The sequence below is a fragment of the Athene noctua genome, chromosome 16, assembly GCF_965140245.1.
Source record: "Athene noctua chromosome 16, bAthNoc1.hap1.1, whole genome shotgun sequence".
Lineage (NCBI taxonomy): Eukaryota > Metazoa > Chordata > Aves > Strigiformes > Strigidae > Athene > Athene noctua.
The window spans coordinates 16,153,346-16,168,760 of NC_134052.1; the positions used below are offsets into that span (position 1 = coordinate 16,153,346).

At 65.7% G+C, this 15,415-nt stretch overlaps 1 protein-coding gene across 9 annotated transcripts; it reads right to left on the minus strand.

The window, feature by feature from the left end:
- Nucleotides 1-1,335: 1,335 nt before the first annotated feature.
- SNPH (syntaphilin) lies at nt 1,336-13,363 on the minus strand. Of its 9 annotated transcripts, none has more exons than XM_074920542.1 (6): nt 13,259-13,363; nt 13,025-13,107; nt 5,797-5,874; nt 4,865-4,966; nt 3,134-3,283; nt 1,336-2,532 (listed from the first exon to the last, which is right to left on the minus strand). In XM_074920542.1, the coding sequence occupies exons 3-6, from the start codon at nt 5,838-5,840 to the stop codon at nt 1,404-1,406; spliced, it is 1,425 nt and encodes a 474-aa protein (XP_074776643.1). In that variant the 5' UTR covers nt 5,841-5,874; nt 13,025-13,107; nt 13,259-13,363; the 3' UTR covers nt 1,336-1,403. The 9 variants fall into 9 exon arrangements, with proteins under 9 accessions (XP_074776643.1, XP_074776640.1, XP_074776638.1 ...); XM_074920539.1 differs by having other exon boundaries at nt 4,865-5,065; nt 13,259-13,345; XM_074920537.1 differs by lacking the exon at nt 13,259-13,363 and adding an exon at nt 12,127-12,181 and having other exon boundaries at nt 4,865-5,065; nt 13,025-13,048.
- Nucleotides 13,364-15,415: the final 2,052 nt, after the last annotated feature.

Genomic DNA, 15,415 nt, shown 5'->3' on the forward strand with positions numbered 1-15,415 from the left:
GTTTCTCCCCAAATAACCCCCCCGGCCCCCCGGCGCGGTGCCAGCGGCTGCCAGGGACGTGCGGGACACGGCCTGTGCCCGCACCGGGACCGGGGGATGCCGGTGTGGCGGGAGCACCACTGGCTCCCGGGACCCCGCCGGCAGCACCCGGGGTGGTGGAGTGGGGTTTGGGGGGGGAAACACAGTTCAAGTCACGAAGAAGCCACAGACATTCGTGAGGGTGGGAGCGCCGCGCACCCGGGGGAGCCCCAAGTCTCGCGCCTCGCCAGCCCCCGCTGAGCAATCCTTGCTGTCTTTGCTTTTCAAAAAAAAAAAAAAAACAAAACAAAAAGGCTTTTTTTTTTTTTTTTTTGTCTGGAGGCCACCAGCAAAGCAGGGACTTGGCTGGGCCCGGGCAGGCAAAGGTGCTTGGCCCTGCCTGTACATCCCTGCCTGCACAGCCCTGCCTGCACAGCCCTGCCTGCACCCTCTCGCCGCCTCCCGAGCTCTGGCACAGGGTGGGCTCCCCGGCACCGCCGCTGCCAAAACCACAAGAGCCCCCAGTCCCACTCCACAGCAGCCAGAGCCAGGGCTGGGGGTGCCCCCACCTTGCTCGCCACCTTGGCCCCTCCCCAACAACAGGGCTTCAGTCTGAACCCCCAAAAAAAGTGAATATAGTGCAAAGCAAAGGGAAGGAGGGACCGAGGCTTCCTCCGGGGCTGCTCGGTGGCACGGGAGCCACAGCTCGGTTCAGTCCTGGGCTGGGGGGGGGCATCACCCAAGCGATGAAGAGGGCCCTGGCCCGCCGGGGGGGAGGAGGACGGACATGGCCGCAGGTCAGCGGCCGGGGGTGAAGGTGCCCCGCGGGCTCCCACCACCTCCCGAATGGCTCCAGGGCTGGTCCCTGTGCCCGGGTGGGTTCCCCCCGTCTTCCTCCCGCAGCCAGGCGTTGCTGTCGCAGTGCCCTGGAGCAGAAACGCACCCCGGGGTGGGGGGGTGTCCTGCTGCGTGTGTGTCCCCCCCTCATCCCAGCTCTTCCCATTGCCGGGCAGCTCCGTGCCCGCAGCAGGAGGCGACCAAAGGCAGAGCCCAGCCGGGGGGGTGCAGCCCCCCAGGAGCCGCAGCAGCCGGGCAGCAGCGTCCGTCGGGCAGGAGCTCGCGGTGTGACACTTGGTGCCACCTCCCGCATCGCCCCTTGGCCCCGCTCTGCCAGCAAGGGGCCCTTCCCTCCTCCAGGACACAGAAGCTGGTGGTGAGGAAGGGGGGGGGGGGGCAGCACACCCCAACGCACCCCCATACCCTTCCCACCCCCCCGCCTCGGTGCTGCATAAGGAGCCCCGGGAGAGCGGGGACACGCCGGGGCTTTACAATCAGCGGTCGGGTCTGGGGGGGAGGGCGGGCAGGGGGGTGCCGGGGAGGGGGGGTCAGGGCTGGGCGCTGCCCCCGGGGCTGGCGACGGGGCGACAGCCCATCCTGCGGATGGAGTGGAGGGCGACGGTGCAGCAGCCCCGCAGGAGCGAGCTGATGTTGTAGATGGGTTGGCCCTGCCGGCGCTGCGAGCGGCACAGCCAGGCCACCGTGGGCACGGCTGGCACCACCACGGCCAGCAGATCCACGATGAAATGGCGGCTCCAGTAGCTCTTGGACGGGGCGGCCTCGCAGCCGCTCGCCTCCGTCGTCTCCTCCTCCGCCACGCAGGCGATGGCCACCGAGGGGCTGGCGCCGGGGGGCTGCCGCACCGCCGGGTTGCAGGGGGCACCCCCCTCGGCCCCGGCACTCGCCGCCGAGTCGGGCTCAGCCGCCAGCAGGTCCGTGGCCCCGGTGGGGTTGGAGAACTCGGGGCCGGGCATCATGTCTTCCATTTCGGAGACCCAAGCCGAGGTGGGGCTGCCTAAGCTGCAAGCCTGGGACTTCATCACTTTCTCCAGGATGGTGTCCAGGTCGGGCTGGCAGGGCACGAAGTCCGTCTGGATGGCCCGTTCCTGCATGCAGCTGGCCTGCACCCCCGCCTCCACGCCGCCCCGCAGCCCCAGCAGCTTCTCGTAGGTGGAACTGGGGGGCAGGCGGGCGCCGGGCTCGCCCCCCCCGTCCAGCGGGTCCGTGTGGCCGGGAGCCTCCTCTGCCCCCACGAAGCCGCTGTCGGCCCCCTCGTCCAGCGAGATGGTCTGCGAGCCCCCCACGTTGCGGTCCCCGGCCCCTTGGTCGCTCAGCTTGGTGTAGGTAGAGCTGCGGGTGAGGGATCGGGCCGGGGACCCCCCGGCCGACTCGCCGGCCCCCTCCTCCTTCAGGGCCCCATTCTGCGCCACCTCCATGCTGTGCAGCAGCGTCTCCAGCTTCTTGTTCTGGATGTTGATGTCTACGAAATACTTCTGGAGCCCTTTGTCCTTCTCCAGCAGGTTGTTCTTCACCGTGTCGATGACCTGCTTCAGCTGCTTGATCTCCTTGCGGGCTTCCTTCAGCGCCAGCTGGGCCTCCACGCGATGGCACTCCTCCTCGATCCAGTCCTCCTGCATCCGCGACAGCTGCGTCTTCAGGTCCTCGATCTCAGCATCCCTGCGAGAGACGGGGAGGGCACCGCCGCGGCGCTGAGGGGGCAGCCCTGGCCTCACCTCCCCGGCACCCAGCTGGGAGCCAGATCACCCAGTAACACTCGCGACTGGGACCCAGGGATGGAGCTCGGGGACCCTCGGGCATGATGCTCCCATGGGGGATGCAGAGCCCAGAGCTCCCGAGGGCTGCGTGGGGACAGGCAGGTGCCCCGGGCGGGCGCATGGCAGCTGGCACGATGGAGAGGACGTGCCTAAGCCCGAGAGGAGCAGATGGGGATTAGCCACCCTCTGACGCTGAAATTCTGAAAAACCGTGGCAGAGGCTTAACCGGGGGGCGCAGGGGACAGCGCAGCCACCGCAGGCGGGACGTACGGGCTCCGAATTTGCGGCTCCCCGGGTAGATGGGCAGCAATCCCAGATGCCCACGTGCCTGCAGCGTCGCTGCGAAGCGTGAACCCGGTGCCTGGGCACGAGCCCAAGGACAAGACGTGCTGTTGGGAACTGGGAGCCCCCAGGAGGACCAGTCCCGTGCAGGAGCTGCCGCTGTGGGTGGCGATGGCCGGTGCCAGGACCCTTCCTGCTGCGCCCACTGCTCCCGTGCTCACCTGTCCTGCAGCCGCTCCTGCGTGTCCTTCAGGCGAGCTTTGAGGTGCCTGATGCAGACCTCCTTCTGCTGCAGGGGGGTCAGGTACTGCTCCGGCGTTGGTGGCTTTATCCCATGGTTGTCGCTGCAGAGGTTGTACTTGGCCGAGCGCCTGCGGGGACACAGACGTCACCCACCTGCTGGTACCGGCACGGGCTCGGTGGAGGGGCCCCAAGGAGATGCCTCCTTCCAAGGTGCAGGGGGGTGCAGCCCCGTAGCGCATCCCAAAGGAGCCCTGTGGGCAGGGTGGGTGCCTCAGGTGCTGTGCCACTGGCAGGAGGGTGGGCGCAGCTCCCCCCCCTCCGCAGAGCCGCAGGGTTCACCGGGGTGGCGGGTGCAGGAGCAGAGCCGGGAGGTCTCTGTGTGCCCAGAGCGAGCTTTCTGGGAATGACGGATGCGGATGGAGGCCCCAGGGTGGGATCAGCCCCATCAGAGATGGAGGTGACGGGAGGGTTCGGGAAGGAGCAGGTCTGGAGCTGGCGGATGTCCTGCCCGTGGAGAGCAAGCCGGGGCGTCCGGCATCTGCTCCGGGATGGGCCAGAGGCACGTCCGGACCCTCCTCGTGCCGTTACCGGGACGGATGAGGTGACGCCTCTGGCCCAAAGCCCAGGACAGACGGAGAGCAGGGGCTGGCCTGGGCCAGGGCTGTGGGCCACACAGCAGCGGGGTGCTGGGTACCCCCTGAGCATCGCAGCAGAGTGCTGGGTACCCTCTGCATGGCAAAAGGGTGCTGGGTACCCTCTGAGCATCACAGCAGAGTGCTGGGTACCCTCTGCATGGCAACAGGGTGCTGGGTATCCCCTGAGCATTGCAGCAGGGTGCTGGGTACCCCCTGTGCATGGCAGCAGGATTCTGAGTACCTCCTGCACATTACAGCAGGGTGCTGGGTACCCTCTGCATGGCAATGGGGTGCTGGGTACCCCCTGAGCATCACAGCAGGGTGCTGGGTACCCTTTGCGTGGCAATGGGGTGCTGGGTACCCCCTGAGCATCACAGCAGGGCAGCCCAAACCCCCCCAGGCACGCTGCAGCCTTCAGCCAGAGACACAAGCATCGTGTCAGGAGCAGCCAGGCAGGACCGCGGCCTCGCGATGCCCCGTGGCCGCGGGACGGGCACCGCTCCCGTCACCCCCTGACCCCCTCAGAGCCTCCCAGATTTGATGTCACCTCTGGCAGGTTGGGGATGAGCCTCGCACCCTGGAGCAGCACGGAACGGGCTGCTGTGCCGGCGGGGCCGGGGTGGTGCCCGTCCCCCAGCTCAGGGCAGGGCTGTGCGTGCCCTGAGCACCCCGGGAGCTCCCGCCGAGGAGCCCCATCGCCGCCGGGCAGCGCAAGGGGATGGAAACGAAGCTCTTGCCCATTGAGCCTTCAGCCCTGAAGGACTCGGGGTGCCCCGCGGGGTGCAGGAGCGGCGGGAGGGACGCGTGCAGCGCGCAAGCCACAGCCACGGCAGGACGCAGGGAAGGGGACGGGGCGCCGGGCTGGCAGGCGGGGGGACGCGGGGGGAGAAGACACGACAACGGAGGTGGAAGGTTTGGAGGACGGTGAAGGTCTGTGTGAGACACACCAGCGGCTCCGCCAGCTCCCCCAAGCTCACAGCCTCGCTCCACCGGCACCGGCAGCATGGGGGCTGCTCCCCCCGCTTTGCCTGGGGGCACCCAGCAGCCGCCCTGGGGCCACGGGTGATGGGTTACCTTGGGGTGGGGCTGCTGTCGCTGCCCTTGCAGGAGCCAGAATTGCTGCTGCTGCTCAGCGAGGAGGTGCCGTAGGTGTCCCTCCCGGGGGGCGAGGGGCGCCTGGAGGCAGGGAGAAGAGGCTGTGTCTCAGGCCGAGTGGCTGAGGGCGCTGAAGACTTAAAGAAGGAGGCAAAGCCACTCCGTCCATAAACCCCGCGACTGCCAACCACCACACCGAGAACACACAAGACAAAAGGACAAAACAAACAGCAGGGATCAAAATGGCACGGACACGGTGACGGGCACAAAGGCAGGGCTGGGGGGGGGCTGCCCACCCGCTCTCACCCCCCCCACACACACACACCCCTTGCACCCCGGGGACCAGGAGCCCCTCGGGAGCCCCCGGGGAGCGTGGCCTTGGCAGAGCTCGAGCCACGCCGCTGTCTGCCGCCAGGTCAGCCCCTACACGTGGGCAGAGCTGCCGGTGCCAGCCAGCACCTAACCGACGGCAGCCCAAGCCACGGAGACATTTGGAGGGGAATAAATGCATTTTTTCCTCTCTTTTCGCCCCCTGCTCCTGCAGCTCAAGGAGAGGCTTTTCAAGGGCTAACCCACCTCCCAGCTCCACCACCCCAACCCCAGCGCCCAGGGCCCTCCACCACCGCCTGCCTTGGCCCGGACGGACAGAGGGGTCGGTCCCAGCTGCGGCAGAGACGGACAGAGGGGGACGGGGGGGTGCAGCGCTCGGGGGGCTGCATGCGCGGCCGGGGAGGTGCTGTGCAGTGGGCAGCGACATGCAACCAGCAGAAAAAAGCTGGGCCGGGGGGGGGTTCGTGCTGCAAAGTGGCAGCTCGTGGTGTAGGTGGGGATTGTTCCCGCTGCCAGGCGGGAGAAGGGCTGGGTGGGCACCGCTGCCCGGTCCCAGGGGCCAGAGGCCGAAGCATATTCACCTTCGGGATCCGGTGGACGAGCGTCTGCTCCCCGGCAGAGACATGGCCGCGGTGCCGCGGGTCCTGGGCGCGGGGGAACTGCGGGTTAAACGCAACAGAAAGAGGAGGTGAAGGCAGGGAAACGGCCCCGGTGCCGGTGGCGGGGTGAGCCCCTGCACCAGGGCATCAGTTTAGAGGCTGGGGCCACCCGTCCAGGGACAGATGTGCACATCTGGGCTGTGCTCCCTGCCTGCCCCCCAGGAACGCGGGGATGCTGCATGCCCAGGGCCCTCCCCCGGCAGCACACGCTGCCCTTGGGCTTGTTTAATTTATAAGGCAAACCAGGTACCTGCCTGTGGTCTAAAGTCCCTTTTCCCACCCGTCTCCAGCCACAGGACAGGCTTTCCCCTGAGCCCTGGTCCCCGGAGGACTGCTGCCGGGACGCGGGGTGCCTGCGGTGGCGGCATTATTCAGGGCAGAGATGGGACGAGGGGTCCGACACCCAGGCCTGGATCCCACCGAGCCCCCACCCGGGCAGGTGGGTGCCCCGCAGCGGCCTGGCACCTGCTTTTTCTTAATCCAGTCTGAATCACCAGTGAAATCAGGTAAGGGAGCACAGATCCCTGCCCGATGCGGCAGCAGCAGCTCATCCCTCGGGAGGCCCAGAGCCCATTTCTCCTGTCAATAAACAGGCCAGACCCAGAGGCTCGTAGCAACCGGCAGCACCTCAGGCACAGGCAGGGATGTGAAGTGCTGCAGCAGAGGGGAGCTACGGAAAGAATCCGCTCAGCACCTCCAACCCTCCGAGCGCCCCACGTCCATCAACCCACGGCGCTCACGGGCTGCGGGGGACGGCCAGGTCAGACAGGCTCCCTCCCCATCCCCGGTGCTGGTGTCGTCCCAGATTTTGGCAGCTGCAGCCCAGAGCGAAGGGACCAGCCAGCTGATTATTGATCGGTGACTGGGATCTCTTAAGTGCTGCTTGGCCAGGGTCCAGGGCAGCGGGAGGAGTGGGACATGAAGGGGAGGCAGGAGAGGAGGAGGGAGCACGACCAGCTCACCCCGATCACGCAGACTTTTGCATTCACCCCCCCAGGGCTGTTTCTTCCAGGCTACCTCCTGCCCAACGCCCAAAGCCCACAACGACCAGCCCAGGCCTCTCCTCTGCCCAGGATTCACCGCTCCCCATCCCCAAACCAGGACACTGAAGAGCCGGGAGAGCTGGAGCAGAGGAGCCGGAGATGTGCGGCCGCGGTGAGCCCCCAGCGCCGCAGGCACAGCGCCGGGGGGGGCGGCGTCCCCAGGACACAGCACCCGGGATCTGGGGGTCCTGCTGCTCCCCCCCGGGATGGATTTGCCAGGGGAGGGCCTGGGCAGAGGGAAGCAGCGCTCTGCCCTGCCAGATACCTGCTCCCGAGCCGACAGCGTGCGCGGCCGGGCGGCCGTGGGCTTTGCTAATGCAGCAGCGTGAATCAGCATCCAGCGAGCGGCCGCGGTGCTGGTGGGAGCATCCTGCGGCACAGCCCAGGCCCCGGCAGCGGGGGCCAGCCCGTCCCTGCTCCCCAGGCAGCTCTCGGCAGGTTTTTCGGGAGATTTACAGCCACGGGGATTAACTCCTCGCCCTCTCACAGCCCCACAAGCCCTGTGCCCTGACCCGACGCAGCCCAGCGGTACCCGGCATCGCCGCTGCCTCCTGCTCTGCCCCGTTCACGGCAGTTACCCGCACGCCAAACCGCCTGCTCGGGGGGTCCCTCTGCGCTCCGGTGCCACGCGGCGCCAGGCAAGCGCCGGCACTGCAGGCGGCACCGCTGTGTCCAGCACACGGGCTGAAATGGTGCCAGGGGGCTCCTGCCAGCACCCCACGCTCCACCCCGGGCGCCCGCACCAGCATCCGCAGCCGGGAACGGCTCTGTGGGGAAGTCTGGCTTCGGCCTCGCGCCTGGCAGGCTCAGTTCCTCCTCCTCCTCCTCCTCCCACTGCTGCAGACTCGCCGGGCGCCCACGCCGAGGCTCGATGCCTCTCGCGGCGCCGGCGGGTTTTAGGGGGGTGAGAATCTCAGAGCAGCCCCGTGCTGCTGCCGCAGGGAGCCTCGTCGAGCTCTGCCAGCGGACACCCAAACCCCACAGAGGGGGGAGCACCCATCCTGCACCCTGCCCGGGTCCCCATCTCACAAACACGACGGGCTGCACATCCCCGCCCGGCCGGGTACCGGCTCTGCCTCGCCAGGCTGCCCCGGGGTGGCTTGAATTTAATCACTGGTAATAAACCATCACTGCCTCAGTCCCCAAAGAGTCAACGGGCCATTTCGGTCTCCCTGAAAGTCTCACCGTGCCCACGGGCTGCCGAGGACTGGCAGGTTGGGCAGACGTAGCCCCGAAGCTGGAAACACACCTTCCCACACGGTAGGTGGCTACTTTGCACCCCAAGGCAGAGGGAATCGCATTTGCACTCAGAATTACCGCTATGGCGCGGAGCAGGACGAGCCGCGACAGCGCCCGGGGAGCCTCGCCATGGAAGCAAGAGGAAATCCAAGATTATTTTCTCACATTTGAAAGGCAAGAAAAGGGAGAAGCGGCGCAGACCTCTGCTTCTGCAGTGATCTGCAGAGGGGTCTGCTCCCACAGAGCCCTCCTGCCGGACCCCCACCTCCTGGGCGCGCCGCCGCGGCTGCTCGTCCATCAGGAAAAACACACGGAGAGGAAATGAAAAGCGTTCAAAGAGGAATAACCACCTCCCCAGCAAGGAAGATGATGGCAGCTGCGAGGGCCAGGAAACGCAGGGGAACAACCAAGAGCAGGTCTCTCAAATCTAAAAACCATCTAAACACGGGGGAAAGCAACCCAGACCGGGGCAGAGCGCGCAGGCTCGTTGCTCCGTGTCAGGAGCGTCGGGGACGGAGCCCACAGAGCTGCCCACGGCCGGTCCCACGCGGGGAAGGCAGCTCCTGCTCAGCGCAGGGACAGAACCCCGAAAACGAACCTCGGGAGAGGAAACCCGCGGGGACGGAGGACAACGTGCCGCTGCCAGGAACTCCGGGTCTGCAAACCCCACGTCAGACAAAGCCAGGGCTCAGGAGCCTGCGCGGGAAGGGATTTCCTCCACCTTATTTTCACCTTTGCAGAACAAAGAACACGGGGAACGTCTTGCAGGGCACAGAATAAACGCGGTAGGATCTGTTGCTTGTGGGTTGATCCCTAGAGAGCTGATGAAAACAGTTTGTGCCCCAGAAGAGAGGACGTGGCCGTGGATGAGGCTCCGGAGAGCCCCTGGGCAGCTCTTGACCCCGCGTCAGAAACCGGCGCCGGGCGCAGCGACACGAACGGCAAATGCTGATCCCCGCAGCTGGGACTCACGGCCCCAGCTCCATCGTGAGCCCGGGCCTGCAGTTACAGAGATCCGAACCAACAGTGAGAGTGCACAGAGACTGGGGCGAGGTCAGGGTGATCTGGGGGGTGCCGGCCTGTCCCTGTGCCGGGGGGGCCAGCGGGACCCTGCTCAGGGCAGCGCCTCTGCGGCCGCTCTCGCTCCCCAGGGACGCTGCTACGGGCCAGGCTCTGACGGCCCAACTCAGAGCAGGCCCAGAGATGGTGCTGCAAACCACCCAGGTGCGTTCCAGTATCTTGCAAACCACCCCAAAACGCAGCTCAGGGGACAGGCAGGACGAATGCTGCCCGTTGGGAGGTTGAACGCGCTTTCCTGGAGCCACCGACAGCAAAACTCCCTGAGAATCTCCCGGCCTACGGCGGAACAGAAAGGCAGCTCTTTTAAAAACAACAGCACAAAATAGGGCTTATTCTGTGCAACAGAATCAGCCTGGGGAATTCACTAAATAAAAGCAACAGTCCTTGGTAAGAAAACACTGGAGTTCCAGCATGAGAAGCTGCTACCCAGCACAGGGTGGGACGGGGCGCAGCCGGGGACAAGAGCCTCTCACCCCGGGGAGGGGGAGACCCCCACGCCAGCACATGGCGCCGTGACCGTGCCGAGCACTTTCTGTGCCTGCTGTGGTCAGCAGCGCTCAGCTCCACGCAGGGCTCGGCCCCACGCAGGGCTCGGCCCCACGCTGCTCCCCACACCCGCACCAGTAACTCCGTCTGGCAACCAGTAACTCTGTCTGGCACCAGCACCCCCAGGCACAGGCTGCTCAGCCCCCCACGCTGCCACCACACGCGGTGGGTGACACCATGGGGCTCCAGGAGCCCCCCCAGAGGGGATGTGGGGCACTGCTGACCCACAGACCACACCACGACGCGTCGCAAAGCGGGACGGGTGGCAGAGTCCCAGCAGAGCACCCCGAGGCTCGGCCTGGCGCCCCGGGGAGGATTTCCCCAAGAATTTCAGCTCAGCCACCGTTTGGGGACGGCTGCCCCGCGGAGATGCCTCTTTGGCTCGAATGCCACCACCCCCCAAGCCACACCGGGTCCCCCGGCAGTGCCAGCGAGGGACAGACGGCGCTGGGCAGGTATCGCCCCTCCGAGCAGCTTCCTGCACGGGAAACGGGGCCCGGGGAGCCCGGGGAGCCCCTCGCCATCGCCTCGGTGATTTCCTCGGGGGATTTCGCGGCTGCAGGCTCTCCGAGGCGCCTCTCTCCACTTCTGCAGAGCTCAGAAGGAACCGGCTGCTGCGCTGGCCCGAGCTGCCCCACCAGCTCGTCCCGTCCCCGCGGGGAACACGCGGCGAAGGCGCAGGCACAGGCCCGTTCGGCAGCCCCGGCCCTCGGCACGCAGCCGCCCGGGGCCCAGCAGCCGCTGCATTTCCCCGGATTTCTCGCTCGCTGCTTCTTTTGCCGGGGTTCCCATCACCCGGCCCGCTGCCGGATTTCCTCGTTTTCCTTGACGCATCCTGCGTTAGGAGCGTTTTGCAATGGTGGTAAGAGCAGCTTTACCGATGCCGCAGAAACCTCGGGAGCAGAACTGCGCCCGGCACATGCCGGCGGGCGCCTTCCCTGCGGGTCCCTCCCCGTATTTTCAGCCTTCCTGTACTAACAAGATTAAAAGCAGAGAGCAACAGGGGGAAGGGAAATCACAGCTTCGTTTTTCTGGGGAACAAAAAGGGCTCCTGAGATTTTCATGCTTTTCTGACACAGGCTCTGCTTTTCCTTCACACTAAAAATAAGCAAAACGCTGAACACGGCAAACAACCAGCAAGCCGATGTGGGACAGAGCGCTGCGTCCCCCACATGGCGATGCCAGGATGGGTCTGTGGTTGAAAAGGGACTGGGGGTGCAGCTGGGGGGCGGTGGGAAGGAGCAGGGTCCGGCAGAAGCGCGGCCAAGGAGGGGGTCAGCGCCGCGGGCACCGTCCCGGCTGCCGGAGGCAAACCCCGGCCCGCTGGTGCGCAGCGGTGACCGTGTCTGCGCTCCTCCTCCTGCCACGGGGCGTCTGTTGGGAGACAGGGGCTGCTTTGCTGCTGCTCGGGATTTTCCAAGGGAGCGGTTGGTATCTCCAGGGGCTGGGAAACTCTGCTCCTGTTCCAGCTCATCCCAAAGCGGGCAGAGCTTCCCCGGGGTCCCGGAGAGAGGGAGACGCTCCAGTTCACACCAGAGCGGAGCGCTCGGGGCAAGAGCAGGGACAAAAGGCAGAGGGTGTTTATGCAACAGCACCAGAAAAGTCAATTCTGCTAAGAGTTGTTGTACCACGTAACGAAACACAGGAGCATCTCCTTTTATTCTCTCGTTTGTTATAAAATGCTGAGTTGACACCCAGAGATTACAGGAAAATAGAGACCATTCGGACAGATCGGGTTATGCAGCTCATCACTTTTCCAGCTGACCTGGCTGCAGCGCCGAACGGGGAGGTGGCAGCTCCTGGCCCTCGTTAGCTAAAAAGAAGGTGCCTGACCCCATGGTCTTACCAAGGCTGGGAAGGTTGGCAACAGGCGGGAGGTGACACCCCCAGCCCGCCCCACGCCGGCGCTCTGCCAGGGACCTCCGGGGTACGCAGGCAAAACCATGGAAGGGAAATGCAGCTTCCTGCACAACCGCTACTCCCCCCGCCCGCGCCGTCTCCCCGAACCACCGTCCCCCTCGGCCGAGGGCTGGGAAGGATGGAGGTGGCGGAGGCTCAGCCCCGGGTCCCCACGCTGCTGCCCTGGCCTACTTTTACTTTCCCAACAAACCAAACCTCCCGTCTCAGCCCGCTGCGACGCTGCCGAGGTGTGAGCACAGGCACGGCCCCCCCCGGGCAGGCGCCTCCGCGGCCCTGGAAATCAGGATTTGCACCTTCCTGCACAAGGTCACGGCATAAACGCACCCACTGCCCGGGGAGGGGGGGACCGGGGGACGCCGGTTATTTCAGAAGCACAACAAACGCACAGCAGCGGGTTTCTGTGCGACAGCCCGGCAGCACTGACCTTGCTGGGAGGAGAGAAAAGGAGCACCCGGCTCATCAATCGGCTCGTGTCTGTCCTGTGTCCCCTCGGAGATGGAGCATTAAGCCATTAAATAATAAAATTGCAATTGCACAGCAGCTCCGGCTCCTGCAACGCCCCACGGTGCCGGGAGACACGTTGGGATGCTGCAACGAGCAGATGTGGGTCTGGTGCATGTGGGGAGGGTCCCGGGCATGGGATGTGGGTCTGGTGGGTGGGATGTGGGTCTGGTGCATTCAGGGAGGGTCCAGTGTGTGTGATGTGGGTCTGGTGCATGACATGTCGGTCCAGTGCACGCAGGGAGGGTCTGGTGCATAGGATGTGGGTCTGGTGGGTGTGGGGAGGGTCCAGGGCATGGGATGTGGGTCTGGTGGGTGTGGGGAGGGTCCGGTGCATAGGATGTGGGTCTGGTGGGTGTGGGGAGGGTCCAGGGCATGGGATGTGGGTCTGGTGGGTGGGATGTTGCTCCAGTGCATGCAGGAAGGCTCTGGTGGGTGGGATGTGGGTCTGGTGGGTGGGATGTGGGTCTGGTGGGTGGGATGCGGGTCCGGCACACGCAGTGCAGGGCTGGCCAGCGCGCTGTGTGCCCGGTGCGTGGCCGTGCGGGTCCCGTGCCTGGGATGTGGGTCCAGGCACGAACACTGTGGGTCTGGTGAGGTGCCGTGGGGCCGGGGCGAGCAATGCAGGTGCGCTGCGGGCCCGATGCGTGACCCACCCCAAGCCCGTGGGGACCCCCCCCCCTTCCCATTCGCGGCCCCCCCTCCCTTCCCGCTGCGGGTCCCCCGTGTCCCGCCCCCCCACGCCCCCCCAAGTCCGCAGCCCGAAAGGGCTGAGTCACGGCGGCCGCGGGCCCCCCCGCCCCCCTCAGCGCCCCGCTCACCTCCGCGGGGCCCCGCCGGTGTCCGGGGCGGCGGCGGCGGGAGGGGGGGGTTGAGGAGGGGGGGGGGGGGGGGGCTCAGCGACCTGGTGGGAAAGGGAGAGAACGGGCGGTGAGCGGCGGCTGCGCAGGGCGCGGAGCGGGGCGCGGGGCGGTTGCGGAGCCGTGCGCGCCCCCCCGCCCCCTTTCCCCCCCCCCTTCTCCCCGTATCCCCCCCCCAAGCCCCCTCCCCATCACCTGCGCCGGCCTCCATGGGTGCGGCGGGGCGGCCGGGAGCGCGGAGGGAGGGAGAGAGGGATGAAGGATGGAGGGAGGGATGGAGCCAGGGAGGGAGGGATGAGCCTTGCAGCTGCGTAATTTACCTCCCTCCTCCGCGCTCTTAAAGCGACGGCGGCGCGGATCCCCCCCCCCCCCGCCCCGCCGGGTTTCCCTCCCGTTTCTATGGCAACTCCTCTCTGCCGAGGCGCAGCGCCCTCCCCCTCCCCAAAAATCCACCCAAAATCCCGGAGTTTGAGGTCCCTCCCCGGCGGCGAGTCGCGCTCGGCTCCTCGCCCCGCGTAACCCCGGAGGAGGAGGAGGAGGAGGAGGAGGAGGATGGAGGAGCCGGGGCAGCCCCCGCGCTGCGGCCACCCGGCCCGCGGAGTCCCCCCAGCGTCGGAATTTTCATCTCATTAGTCCGGCTCTGAGGACACGGACACGCCTAACGAGTGACGCACTTTCATAAAGTGAAATAAATGAAACGCTCGTGGCGGTACCCCCGGGTCAGGCCAGCGGCTGCTGGGACCAAAAATCACCAAAATCCAAACTGCTGCCCAGGGCTGGCGTGGGGAACCAGTCCTCCCAGTGCCCCCCCGGCTCGCTCGGTGGGAAATTGTACTGGTCATCACTGGCCTGGCCTGTCTGAGCTCTCCAGAGCAGTCTGGTTCCTCGTGGTGCCTCCCCGGTTCCTCCGGAGCTCCCGAGGTGACACCCCACCCCCCCCCCCGAATTATTTAAGGAGCAAACGCGTAGGGCGAGGCCACCCGGCGCTAACTGGGAGCCACCGAGTCCCTTACAGTGGCCCCCGTGGCAACCAGCGGGGCTCTGGCTCGTGCCCAGGGCCAAGGTCGGCCGCAGACCCCCCCCGCAGACCAAAATGCACCCCGCACCCCCCACCGTGTGACACAGGGACACGTAACGGGGGTTCACGGCGGGAAACGCCGCGGGGAGTCGGGGCAGGACCGGCTCCGAGGCTGGAGCCAGGCCGAGGTTAAAGCTCAGGCCCGGGCCCAGACCCTCACCGCCCGCCTTGGCATCGCCCCCACCCTCCTGCCGGGGTCCTGACGAACCCGCCTCGTAAATCCGGGGGGGGTTTCCTCCAGGATTGTTTCCTGCGGGATTTGTACCTCATCGATTCCCCCCAGACCCATTTCAGTGTGTATTCTATCCCAACGCTCATTTATCCCTGCCCGCCTCCTGCCTCCTTTTGTTTCCCTCTCTCCTGGTGAATCCAGGAATCTCTCCTGGAAAGGAAAATTAATGCCGCTGCTGGGAGACGCAGGATCATTGCAGAAATGGATTCTCCTTCCCTCCCCAGGCCGCAGCGCTCGGTTTCCCGGGATGCAGGAGCTCACCGGGAGAGGTTTTCCCTCCTCCTCCAGCCCCGGGTTCGCTCCCAAGACGCCGAGAGGGAGATTTGGGGAAGCAAACCCCGTCCGCTCCCGGCTCCAGGCCTGGGCCACGCTCAGAGCGGCACATCCGAGAAGGAAAACATCATTTCTGCTGCAGAAAATGGAGAGGATTTTACCCAACAGGGGCACCTTTCCCCTCCCTTGTACCCAGAAAATAACCCCTCGGAGGACAGTGGCAAAGGCTTCTTATTGCTTATTTTATCAAACGTTTCATTTTATCAAACATTTTATTTCATGAAACGTTTTATCAAACGGTTTCAGTTTATCAAACATTTTATCGAACGTTTCTACATGGAAAAAAGAAAACCAGCTGAAGGAAAACCCCACAACGAGCCAGCCCGAAGCCCACCCCGTCCCTTCCTGCTGGCGCAGGGGCTTTTAAAGCCTTTTAAAGCTTTTTAAAGCCTTTTAGAGCTTTTTTTTCTCCCCTGAACTGACCCCTCGCAATGGACTCCTCACATCCCCCCCGCCCCGCGCACACAATTACACCAACGCGGGGCACAACACGGAAAACCAGGATGACAACGTCATCCACCCTCCCCAGTTTTCAGACAAAACACCAAAACCACTGACTCTGCGCCGGCGAAGCCCAAGGCTGGCTCGGGCGGCTGCTGGTTTCGATCCTTCAGAACCAAAGCACGGAGCGAGGGGAAGAGCTTCTGGTGGTTTTTATTGATTTCAGGGTAACAGAGGCCACGGGGCACGGAACCATCCCCGGCGCCGC